The sequence below is a fragment of the Protomyctophum bolini genome, assembly GCF_963924005.1.
Source record: "Protomyctophum bolini genome assembly, chromosome: 11".
In the NCBI taxonomy this organism is placed as follows: Eukaryota; Metazoa; Chordata; class Actinopteri; order Myctophiformes; family Myctophidae; genus Protomyctophum; species Protomyctophum bolini.
The window spans coordinates 3,043,177-3,056,594 of record NC_137872.1 but is presented as its reverse complement, the minus strand read 5'-3'; the positions used below and the strand labels follow the sequence as shown (position 1 = coordinate 3,056,594).

The 13,418-nt window shown below is 45.4% G+C and overlaps 1 protein-coding gene across 3 annotated transcripts in view; it reads right to left on the bottom strand.

Annotated features, from left to right (window-relative positions):
* The window catches only part of LOC308323720 (histone acetyltransferase p300-like), a 53,926-nt gene extending 40,515 nt beyond the window's left edge, over positions 1-13,411 (bottom strand). For all 3 annotated transcript variants that reach the window (XM_080775511.1, XM_080775513.1, XM_080775512.1), the window contains exons 1-5: positions 13,312-13,411; positions 6,911-7,099; positions 4,782-5,133; positions 4,327-4,440; positions 2,277-2,525 (exon numbers count right to left, since the gene is read on the bottom strand). In XM_080775511.1, coding sequence (XP_080631637.1) covers positions 2,277-2,525; positions 4,327-4,440; positions 4,782-5,133; positions 6,911-7,099; positions 13,312-13,371 — 964 coding nt within the window. In that variant the 5' untranslated portion in view covers positions 13,372-13,411. The remainder of the gene's footprint in view (positions 1-2,276; positions 2,526-4,326; positions 4,441-4,781; positions 5,134-6,910; positions 7,100-13,311) is intronic.
* Positions 13,412-13,418: the final 7 nt, after the last annotated feature.

Sequence of the window (13,418 nt, the reverse complement as noted above, 5' to 3'; positions counted from 1 at the left end):
CTGATTAACCCATTCTGACCTGAGATCAGATTCTAAAAATGTCAGTCGTTCTTCGATTTTTCGAAAATAGCAGACCTACAAGCTCGTAGCGCGCCACTCGGTGGCGATGTGTTTAAAAAAGTTACATACATCTTTCTAGGCATTCACAGTTGTCTCTCATTCCCCTATACCCTTAAATATTGTCCATTTATACCATTTGTCCTCCATTTTTTCTTCTTGTAGCCTCAGACTGTGTGTTAGTGTCTCCATAAAATGAATCTCCTGAATCAAGTCCTCCCATTGTCCCTGTGTTGGAGGTTCCATCTGTCCCCATTTTCTTGTGATAGCTTTTCTTTGCTGCCGCCAATAAAATGTTTACCAAATATCTGAGCTTGCCATTTTTAAAGTAGTTCTCAAGTCAAAAAAGTGTGGGCACCCATTCAGACTGTACGGCGTGTGGGAACGTCTTAACTAATCCAACAGACGGATCCAAAGGACGTGTGTGTACAACACGTCCTGGCGCATTTTCATTGATATCAAAACGAGAGAAAAAATATTCTGAATTACATTGTTTCAGTACTTTGGCGTTTACACTAGAATGAAGTGGGAATGCTAAAGTTTAAACTCTAAACAACTATCCTCTCTCTCGCTCGCTCTCAATTCAATTACATTTAAATGAAGGTGAAGTCAAACTAAAATGCACTAAATGTGAGTCGGTAAACTGGCGAGTTCTCCGGTATCCCCAGAGGGGGGTCTCTGCCAGTCACCACGATGCCAGTCGTCACTATCCATATATGGAGTTCTAGATCGACCCGATGTCAGCACTAGATCTAGGGTGCGTTCGGAAATGCGCCCTGAACACACTGGTGTGCTCTCTTGTCGTTCGTTTATTCAGTGCACTCGGTGCGTTGTCGTTCGAAGATCCAGTGCGCTGCCTGTGCACCGGCTGTGCCGAGTGCCCGCACTGAGCGACCCTAACCCTGAGGCTGGGGGAATGCGTCACAGCTGTGGTCGTTCGTAAATAAGGCACTGACTGAACGCACTCTGTGACGTCACCGCCCACCACACTCAACAAACTGACCACATTCCCGGTGAGCATTTCCGAACGCACCCCTAGTCTCTGTCGTCCTCATATGGAGTTCTAGATTGACCCAATCTAGTCAGCACTAGATCTAGTCTCGGTCGTCCTCATATGGAGTTCTAGATTGACCCGATGTCAGCTTGTCACCCTTTTTACAAGTACGTGTTTGGCAAGACAGTGTTTTTCAAAGATACCCTTTTTACATTTGGTAATGTGACATATGGCTGAAAAAAACCTTTTTGTTCACAGCACACACCTGACAAAAGGACCATTGATTAATGTTTATGATTATAGTTACATAGAATTGTTTAAATGTGACGCATTATGTACCATGTGACATGTCAGGACTCAGGAGGTGTAGTTGGTGTTTTAATATTTTCTAATATGGCCCCCTTTTGAAACAAGTTTGAACGCCCCCCTGCGCTTTCAGACGATTCATTATATGCACTCAAGTCACTCATCTCTTTACAAACTTTGCGACCTTTCAAAGGAGTATAGACTCCAGTGTTAACCCATTCTGACCTGAGATCAGATTCACACGATGTTTCCACTGCGGACACACACTGGTCTGACTAACCCATTCTGACCTGAGATCAGATTCTAAAAAATGTCAGTCGTTCTTCGATTTTTCAAAAATAGCAGACCTACAAGCTCGTAGCGCGCCACTCGGTGGCGCGCTATGAGCTTGTAGATCTGCTATTTTTCAATAGCTAAAGCATAACATGATGCCAACACCAAAATGGGTTCCCGTTCAGAATGGGTTAAAGAGGAGCAAACATAACTCATGTTAACACGCTGAGCCTATAGATCCTATTAACCACTTAAACCTCGGCTTACTGTATATACAGTATGCTGCTGGCCCGGGGGGGGGGGGGGGTCCTCCAGGGGTCTTTACTCCATTCCTTCATTTTGTCCCTCTAGTCTACAATTATTCATAACTGCATTTCAGCCTTAGGCTACATTTGGTGTAGACATTCATTTAGGCTCTTTTACTAGTAATCACGTCTGTGGTAATCTGTGCACAGCTCATAGTACAGATATGTATACTAGCACATTCAGGGTGAGAACCAGTCTATGGTGGGAACCCCTTTCTGTGCTTTAAGCATTACCGGTATGTTATACTTTAGCTATTGAAAAATAGCAGATCTACAAGCTCGTAGAGCGGCACTCGGTGAACGTGTCGCGTAAATATTTCAATCAATCAATCAAAACTCACCCATGGCATTAAGGTTCCTCATTCCAGGCTGCCCCTGAAGGCCGCCCTGGTTGGCCATCATGGCCTGTGGAGGTTGCTGGGGCATCTGGTTGCCCTGGTACGTGAGGCCCAAGGCGGCGTAGGCTCTCTCTATGGAGCTGGGGTCGATCTGGTTGGGAGGGTTGAGGTTGGGGGCGTTGGGCTGGGCCCCCCCGGGCACCCCCGACCCTAAAGAGTTCACCAGGCCCACGCCGGCGTTGCTAAGGAGCGCTGCGGGAGGAGAGCAGGAAGAGAGACACGTTAAAGAGCGATAGAGAGCAGTGGTTCTCAACCTGAAAAGAACCATTACTGCATCAAAGGAGTCAGCTGAGGTGGTTCGGGCATCTGGTTAGGATGCCTCTCGGGCGCCTCCCTAGGGAGGTCCTCGACGCACGTCCCACTGGGAGGAGACCCCGCCTCGCATTGCGAGGCATTGCGAGCTTGTAGATCGGCTGTTTTCACAATACTTTAATAAACTAAATGTTAATATCTCAACTGAAGTCGAACTCCTACAGTTCCAAGTGCTTTTACGGTGGGGGGTCCCCAGTTCAAATGGAGGGGTCCCAGACTAGTTGAGAGACTGATACAGTGATACAGAGGATGGGAGGACCAATGCAGCACTTTGTCATGATGCCACTAGGCCCTTTGACGAGTTATCACCCCCTCTGCGCAGTTACTTCGAAATAATAATACCACAATAGCACCCTGTTGACTTCCATTGTACAATGAAAAGACTCTCAAAATCCTTCACCTACATTATTAAACGCAAATAAAAGCTGATTTATGACCAGAAGAAACATAAAATACAAAGGGCTGTATTTTGCGTGTCTTAAGGACCAGGTCTTATTCCCTAACTTGAGTAAACTAAAGACCTGGAGGTGTGATCAATGCCATTTGGCTATTCTGAGTGGCCAGAGAGCATTGACCACGCCTCCAGGTCTTTAGTTTACTCAAGTTAGGGAATAAGACCTGGTACTTAAGACACGCAAAATACAGCCCACAGTACGGTACGGTGTTTGTTCTTCATAAAAAGATCAACTTCACTTCAGTGGGAGGAAGGAAGGAAGAATCCACAGACCGGATCCAGAAACAAATCTTTAAAACAAACACTGTACTAACATTTTGTGATGTTATATATTGTCAGAATCAGGTTACATAATACAATGGAAGTTAATGAGATGGTAGTGTTTTTTTATTTTATATAATTTCTTTCTAATCAATGGAGCAATATGTGTCGCCAAATGCACTAGTTAGATCATATCATGACAAGGTAACTATACACAAACCTCTGGCAAAGTGTCCCAACGCTTTAAAAGACAAGGTATGTTAACTTTGAACTGTTTGTATAACAAAACAAATACATTTTGTACCAATCATTTCAGTCTATACCAACCAGCCACTGGAGTAGAGCGGTGGTATTCACCTGCAGAAACACATCGCCCTCGATTGCTGTATTTTGTGTGTTTTCATTGTTTTGGCCAGCTTTACCTAACAAACCTAACCTACGCCAGAGGCTGATGACTGCTAACCTGGCCTCATCAGGCTTTCCACCACCTCGGAGGAAAAGCCTGGTCTCTGTTTCAAAAGTCTGTATGATCCTGTCGGGAGCGGATGATATCGTTACGTCATGTTGTAGTATTGTTTTGTAGTCGACAAGCAGGAACAACATGACGGCGGCAACTTCCTTTTCCCCTTTCTCAATAAAAGCTCTCGTAGCCTGTAGCTTTTATTGAGAAAAATCGGTTTGAGGGAAAAGGAAGTCGACTACAAAACAACATGACGTAACGATATCATCTGCTCCCCGACAGGATCATATACCCTAAATGAAATGGTGCCCAGCCAGGCTAGATAACTGCTGGTATATAGACTGAAATTATGGGGGGGAAAAATATTGTAAAAAGAAATGACAAGCATCTGTGACTACTTACATGAATAAGTGAATAAGTAATGACTGGATGAGACTCTGAATTATCATTTCAATTCACGACTAGTCACATTGCACGCGCACGCGCACACAGTGTAAAACACTCACACTGCTGGTTCCTCTTGTCTCCAGCGTTCTTCAGCGGCAGACACACAGGACAGTCGTGCCGCGTACAGTTCTTCCAGTGAGAGATGATCTGTCTGGACGAGGCACAGTGCGCCACTGGAGGAGCGTCAGAGAACCAGGAGAAGAGAGGAGGAAAAACATCATGAGAGGACACGTTAGAAATCCAAACAAAGACGGCAAAGTGATGTTAAAGTGGATTTCAATGAAAGGAGGAAAAACCATATCCGACAGCTTTTTAGACGTGCTTAAACCACGATATTGGAACACTTAATCAAAACAAAGAATGCACCTGCTCTGTTGTCCCAGAGCGCATCAGACTCGGTGGCTAAGCTAGCTAGTTTCTCTAATAACAACCTAAAACATGAACCTTGGTTGAAAAAAAACTAAAGTTGTCCTTGAAGTAGTTTTAGTCGACGAAATGAACACCCGGCTCTTACCCTGGCATGACTTGCCGGCCTGGCAGTGCGTCATGTGGTTGAGGACGTTCTTCATGGTGCGACAGTGGGGCAGGTTGCACTGCCGCACCTCGCCGTTGGCCTGCTCGCGGCGCTGGCACTTGTGCGCGTGGAGCAGGAGCACCAGCTGCTGCTGGATCAGCTTGCGCTTCTCGGGGTCGGCCGTCGGGGGCGCCGCGCCGCCGGGACCTGCCCCGCCCACCACGCCCTGCACCCCCACGCCACCCAGACCGCCCGGTGGCCCCCCTCCTCCTCCTCCTCCCACTCCTACTGACGACGCCCCGCCAACGCCACCGCCTGGCACGCCAGAGGACTGCTGTTGCTGCTGGGAGGCCTGGAGAGAAGAGACGGACACAGACAAGGGAAAATGTGTAAAGTAAGTATGCACAGACACTGTACTTACTCAGAGATTAAAATGGGCTGCATTTTGCAACCCAAAACGCAGTTTATAGTTAAGGGACGCAATAAAACGACCTCTGCATCCACGGGATGCACTACTGTACTACTGTACTGTTTTTATTCTAGATTATTTTGCTAGCTTTAGTTATAATCATTTCTTCTTCTGTTTTCTACATGAATATAACCACATTATAACCATATAAAATAAAATGGGCTTTAAATGTTGCAATTAGTAAAAATGGCAAAATATGACTCCTAACGTTGTTGAAGTGGGACTCATAAAATGTCCTTGGGACTCGTCTAAAAGACCATCCCTGCATCCTGGGACTAATTGAAAACCTATTTTTATCACTATTCTGGATTCGTTGTGTAAACCTAAATTGTAATGAGACAGTGATCTTAGCACTGCCTTTCGATTTTGCTTTCTTTTTTTCCCCCCATTTAGGACTGAGGCAGATTCTAAAAAAAGAAAAAGCCTTAAATCCTGGCATTTTTCTGGGGAAAAAAAAACCTATGTTTCTATATCTAGTGGTGGTCTCAACCTTTTACATGTCAAGGACCCCCAGAATGATCAGAAAATATGTTTTTCCAGGGACCACCCCCCAGAAGCAAAGATTTGAGTTCAAAACGTTCGCTCTGACTGAAATCTATTCAAAGATTTGCGCCACATTTTCACGATTTTTTCAAAAGTTCCCGTCCTGAATGGGTTAAAAAAACAAAACCTCCACAAGTTTGTTTGTTTTTTTAGACACTGCAGGAAATCACGACCATCACGACAAAATAAAGAGGATTCAGAGGTAATATTTAATTAAGCTCCTTCAGCATCGAGAGCAGAATCAATCCTACATTGATCCGAGTTCCAGTGTTTGTTGAACAATAGGAGGTCTATAGGGTCAATAAATACGCTCTTCAATCTGCACTCAGAGCTAAATAAGAGCTCACCAATAAAATAAAAACAAATACAAGAGAAAAGAACCCCATCATTCATATAAATCACTCTCCACAGTCTCCACACACACACCGACAGCGTTTTGAAGACTCAAAGGGCTCTTTGTCAGGTGAAAAACACTTGGCCGATATACATGCCCACTCATACAAACCCTCTTAATAGCGAAGGAGGTCATGATCTACGCCGGCTTAGCGTAACGGTGACAGCGATGTTTTGGCTTGGCTACAACCACTCTAAGATGACCGTGACCTTAGGTCCAATTTAACATCAAGTAGATGAAGATAGGCAGCCTTGGTGAGTGGGAAAAACACCACATTGTAAAAACGTAAACCACTTGAGCTGTAGCATTCTCTACAGTGACATTGGGAAGGTGTACTCTTTGGGCCTGCAGAGTATTTAATTTTTATTTATTTATAAGTTTATTTAACCCCATTCTGACCTGAGATCAGATTCTAAAAATGTCTTCTACATCCTGACAGTTTTATGAAAAAGGTATGTTTCTATGTCGTCGATTTTTCAAAAATAGCAGATCTACAAGCTCGTAGCGCGCCACCGAGTGGCACGCTACGAGCTTGTAGATCTGCTATTTTTCAATAGCTAAAGCATAACATGATGCCAACACCAAAAGGGGTTACAAAAGGGAAATAAAAGTCAGGAAGGGAACGTCTTCCATGGAAGAAGGGCTCCTATCATAATACAAAAAGGCCGACAACCACATTGAACACAGTAAGTAGACGTGACTCGTATTTGTGTTGTTCCTTACCATGCCTGGCATGCCCTGGCCGGGCGCCGTCTTATTCTTGTCCATGTTGAACTGGGCAGCGAGGCTGTTGGCCAGACCCGCCTTGCTCTGGAGCTGTGGGCCCAGCCCCGCCCCAGGTAGCCCCTGTTGGCCGCCACCGGGCTGGCCGTACGGACCGCCATAGGGGCCCGAGCTGGCCATCATATTCATCTGGGGAGGAAGGGGAGGAGAGGAGAGATTGAGAGATTACATTTAACCCATTCTGACCTGAGATCAGATTCATACGAAGTTTCCAATGGACACACACTGGTCTGATTAACCCATTCTGACCTGAGATCAGATTCTAAAAGTCGCTCTTCGATTTTTCAAAAATAGCAGACCTACAAGCTCGTAGCGCGCCACTCGGTGGCGCGCTACGAGCTTGTAGATCTGCTATTTTTCAATAGCTAAAGCATAACATGATGCTAACACCAAAACGGGTTCCCGGTCAGAATGGGTTAAGTACAACACAGCGAAAAATATTTTCGCATCTCACCAAATGGCGCAAACATGTCAGCAAGGAGGATACATTAATTACAGTAGTAACGGTAGAATGAGCAGTAGTCATTTAATAAATAAGTAATAAATAAGATAAGAGAGGAAGAAGAAAAACATGATCTGTCCATATTGCACATGGCCCATTAATGCACAGAGTGCTAAACTTTAAGGTCCAGAGACCATGTTCCACAAGTCCAGTGGCCATATTATCACATGAGTCCACATAGTGTTATTATAGACTAGGATGTGTCTGGGTTGGGGGGAGGAGGGAAAGGAGTGGATGAGGAGTTTAGGTAGATGACAGTGGAGGGGAAGAAGCTGTTCCTAAGTCTGCTGGACTAATGACAGTAGAGGGGAAGAAGCTGTTCCTAAGTCTGCTGGACTAATGACAGTAGATGACAGTGGAGGAGAAGAAGCTGTTCCTAAGTCTGCTGGACTAATGACAGTAGATGACAGTGGAGGGGAAGAAGCTGTTCCTAAGTCTGCTGGACTAATGACAGTAGATGACAGTGGAGGAGAAGAAGCTGTTCCTAAGTCTGCTGGACTAATGACAGTAGATGACAGTGGAGGGGAAGAAGCTGTTCCTAAGTCTGCTGGACTAATGACAGTAGATGACAGTGGAGGGGAAGAAGCTGTTCCTAAGTCTGCTGGACTAATGACAGTAGAGGACAGTGGAGGGGAAGAAGCTGTTCCTAAGTCTGCTGGACTAATGACAGTAGAGGACAGTGGAGGAGAAGAAGCTGTTCCTAAGTCTGCTGGACTAATGACAGTAGATGACAGTGGAGGGGAAGAAGCTGTTCCTAAGTCTGCTGGACTAATGACAGTAGATGACCGTGGAGGGGAAGAAGCTGTTCCTAAGTCTGCTGGACTAATGACAGTAGATGACAGTGGAGGAGAAGAAGCTGTTCCTAAGTCTGCTGGACTAATGACAGTAGATGACAGTGGAGGGGAAGAAGCTGTTCTTAAGTCTGCTGGACTAATGACAGTAGATGACAGTGGAGGGGAAGAAGCTGTTCTTAAGTCTGCTGGACTAATGACAGTAGATGACAGTGGAGGGGAAGAAGCTGTTCCTAAGTCTGCTGGACTAATGACAGTAGATGACAGTGGAGGGGAAGAAGCTGTTCCTAAGTCTGCTGGACTAATGACAGTAGATGACAGTGGAGGGGAAGAAGCTGTTCCTAAGTCTGCTGGACTAATGACAGTAGATGACAGTGGAGGGGAAGAAGCTGTTCCTAAGTCTGCTGGACTAATGACAGTAGATGACAGTGGAGGGGAAGAAGCTGTTCCTAAGTCTGCTGGACTAATGACAGTAGATGACAGTGGAGGGGAAGAAGCTGTTCCTAAGTCTGCTGGACTAATGACAGTAGATGACAGTGGAGGGGAAGAAGCTGTTCCTAAGTCTGCTGGACTAATGACAGTAGATGACAGTGGAGGGGAAGAAGCTGTTCCTAAGTCTGCTGGACTAATGACAGTAGATGACAGTGGAGGGGAAGAAGCTGTTCCTAAGTCTGCTGGACTAATGACAGTAGATGACAGTGGAGGGGAAGAAGCTGTTCCTAAGTCTGCTGGACTAATGACAGTAGATGACAGTGGAGGAGAAGAAGCTGTTCCTAAGTCTGCTGGACTTAGGAACCAAGGGGAGAGATAGGTGAGCCATGGGAGGGAAGGATACGGAGAGGAGATGGAACAAAGGACAGGGAACAGAACAGGGATGATGAGAGGGGAACAAAATAGGCGGTTAGAGAGCAGTGGTTCCCAAACTTTTTTATGTCAAGGACCCCCAAATTGACACTAATTATCCCACGGACCCCCCCCCCCCCCATTTGAAAAGGGATGGGATCGTAAGAGAAGATTTGTACGGCTCTAGCAGAGATTCTCAACCAGTTTAATTTCAAGGACCCCCCAGTTTAACATGCATTAGTCTATGGACCCTCCATTTAATGGCATTTCTATGTCTGGGACCCCCGATTTATATTGTAAAATCAATGTTAATTTAACTCTGAGAGTGTACAAATGGATCCATAAAGGGTCCACTTATAGCTGGGTTCCCCCTGGAACTCCCTCAAGGACCCCTGGGGGTCCCCAGACCCCACTTTGGGAGCCTCTGGGTTAGAGGACAGGAGAATGAAAGCTCCCCACACAGGTGGTAGGAATCACAAGCTTGTTTGGAGCAGAAATGTTAACTGGTGTTAACTTTGAAAACTTCTGACAAATGGATTACAGGTTTATAATTCAGTCAGGACGACTCAGAGAATGGATGGAATATATATTTTATTGAATATAAATTTAAGCGCATCCGTCAGTCCCAAACATAGGGACTCTGAATCCCCCGTACCTAAACAGCAGTGCAAGCAGTTATCAGTGTGTTCAGCAGCTTAAGGAAGCAAGCCGATTGGGCAGTGCAAACTTCCAGTTTAAATAGCCGGTATGAAGATGGAACGAGTGTGTGTGATTGGATGAAGTAAATCATGTGATGCTGAGGCGGCCCAATGAACAGTCGGCAGCAACGGCACGGAGTTTCCTGACTGAACTTGCTCCGTGCACGTCTGTGACATCGTGTCTGTGACATCATCATGTCTGTGACATCATCATGTCTGTGACATGCTCATAAATGCTGTAAATAAAGATTGACCATGTCAGTTCAGGATCATTTTTACACTACGTACCTCGTAAACCCAGAGAAGTGGGACATCCTTGTACAATAATATAATGACCATATTCGACAAGAACATGAATCAGTGGTTCATCCGTTTAAACACGTGCAGTAAGTGTGCCCGGCCGTATCTAGCGTTACATTTGGGACGATTCCACGCCCACATATCTGTGCCCCGTTCAGGTTGGCCGAGTCGTCACGCCAAGTTCACGCTTGTGCTTTCTTCTCGCTGTGATGATGCGCCACGGTTTTGACCTCTGGCGTTTTACTTTTCAACCACGCTCTGTCTGTGGCTCCTGGCCAATCACAGTGGGCCTTTTCCTCCATCCATAGCAACGCGTCACCACCACCACCAAGCCCCCGCACCGCCACAAAGGCGCCTTTCAGCGTTGAAGACGGAGCGCCGGTGCATTTAGCACAAGGATATACAGCTGGAAGTAGATCGTTCTTAACCCATTCTGACCTGAGATCAGATTCATACGAGGTTTTCCACTGGACACACACTGGTCTGATGAACCCATTCTGACCAGAGATCAGATTCTGAAAATGTCAGTCGCTCTTCGATCTTTCAAAAATAGCAGACCTACAAGCTCGTAGCGCGCCACTCGGTGCCGCGCTATGAGCTTGTAGATCTGCTATTTTTCAATAGCTAAAGCATAACATGATGCTAACACCAAAATGGGTTCCCGGTCAGAATGGGTTAAGTTCCAGGTGCTTCAAAACTCCACTGAGCAACTTATCCATGGAACTGGATAGCGGCGGGCGTGGCGGGCGCGGCAGTCTGCCCTACATCCTTTGTGACGCCGTTACTACGTCTGTTACGCCACGAGGACCGCCGTGGTGGTGGTCCGTAACGGCGTCACTCCGCCCACCGTAGGGCGACACCCACAACGGCTGGGAAACGACACGACACCACGGACACACCTGGATTATACAACCGTTTGATTATTTTAGGTGTATTTCTTTTTTTATGCTGTGTTCCCTACGTAATGTCATTGCGAACGCAGTGAGCACTTACTATGAGACCTAGCAGATCATGTCTGTCTGTGTGTCTGTCCCGCTGTTGTGCCCATATATGGAGCTGAGTGATTAGTTTGTGATTGATGCAACACACTCCATATTTGGACGTATAGCTGCGTTCACTTCCCGCGTTTGCGCGTCTTACTTGTGTTATGTAAATGTATTCCACTGTTTGACTGTCTTGTTTTTCCGTTTTGTGTTTCCTGTGAGGACTGCGGATGAAAATTAGCAACTGTACTACAGTATATCCGGTGTATTTACGTCCATTAATATGCATTGTCCTGTCCAAATAAACAACATAAAGTAAAGTTATCTCTCTCTTATTCACGGAGAAAACACAACACGAAAAACAACACAGTCAGTCAGTGACCAAACTAAGACACATCGCCGGCGTCTGACTTCGTTCAAAATGTACGTTTTTCCGTGTGTCTCTCCCTCACTCGGACACACGATATTCACGGAGAGACACGGACCGCGTCGTGGCGTTAAGACTGCGAGCGCGCAAGATTCTAGTCGCCTTACGTTCGTCGTCACCGTTTCTATATCCCAGTGGTTCTCAACCAGCTCTTTTTGTAGAGACTTCGTCGACTGGCTCAAGAGGTAGAGCAGGTCGTCCAATGATCCATGGGTCGGCGGTTCGAATCCCGGCTCCTCCTCCTCCTGTCTACATGTCGAAATGTCCTTGGGCAAAGACACTGAACCCCAAAGCTTGTAGATCTGCTATTTTTCAATAGCTAAAGCATAGCATATAAAAAATGCTAACACCAAAAGGTGTTCCCGCCCCAAAATGGGATGTGTATATATATAGACCCTTGACAAGGCCGTGGTGGGTTTGAAGCTTGGAACCCCCAGACTCAGCCCAGTGGTGGTGGGCACCGGGCAGCTAATTTACCCACCGTGCCACATGAAAACGTTTCTGCCTTGAAGCCGTGTGTGAAAATAACACAGCTCAGTGGGTTTCATGACGCTGTGAATTACTTCCATTCCACTGCAAACCACAAAGATTGCTAGCTTTTTTTTTTTTTTTACGCATTTTGGGGCGGGAACCCCTTTTGGTGTTTTGAACATTGTTATAATTTAGCTATTGAAAAATAGCAGATCTACAAGCTCATAGCACGCCACCGAGTGGCGCGCTACGAGCTTGTATAGGTCTGCTATTTTAGAAAAACCCGTGAAAATGTTTTGCCCAAATGTTTGAATATATTCTTTCAGAGCAAAACGTTTTTAGCTCAAATCTTTGCTTCTGGGGGGGGTCCCTGGAATGACATATTTTCAGATGGGGGTCGGCGGCCAAATACATATAATCTTTGGGGTTCTTGACATGAAATATTGAGTAGTGATATTCATGATTTTAATTAATATGGGTATCGGTGCTAAAAACAAATAATCGGAAAGAAACAACCGATTATTATATTATATATATATATATATATATATGTGACCAAATTTGACTGAGATACTGCCATTGGATTTTTTTTGAATTTTAGTTTTTTCATGTCAGATGAAAGCAGGGTATCATAGCTTCAAATGGACATATTGGTTGTTCAGTTTGACCCACCAATTCTGGAGATATGGCTTATGGAGTAAAATGTCTTGCAGAGAAACAGCGAGTTGAGAAAACAGGCTTGAAAAAGGTTCACTTCTGTGGTCTCTGAACATTACACCTATAGCTACATGTTTAAGCATTTATTTCAACTCTGACACTTATTTCAGACATGCTCTTAGTATGTGAAGAGTCTGCCTGTGCTATTAACTTATTTTGGGGCGGGGAAATGCAGGGCCTCCTCCCCCACTGATCTAATGATTTGCTCTGAGTTCAAGCTGCTTCCCTCTGGCATTCGCCTAAAATTTCCAGGGGCCAAAAGCAACAGGTATAAGTTCTCCTTCGTGCCTGTAGCTATCAAGGCTCTAAATGCCGATAGAAGGTAATTTGTATTTGTATTATTGTATTAATTTTTTATATACAACTTTATGGGAAAGTTATGAATTATAATGTTACACTGATACCTTGAACTGCCATCCTGTTTTAAATGTTCTATGTGTACTATGTGCCTTTTTGCTGTGTTTTTGTGTTTCATGTTACCTGCCTGTGTTATGCCTTGCTGTAAACCAAATCGCCCCACGGGGACAAACAAATAAATGAACCTGAACCTGATTTAAAAAATGGCAATAATCACCTATTTTCACATCCTAAATTTTTCGGGGGCCTTACCTTGTTCAGTGCTCCCGGCTGCTGTGGCCTCATCCCGGGTTGCTGTCCCCCTGGTCCCATCTGCTGCTGCTGCTGCTGTAACGTCTCTGCCAACAGATTACTATTGC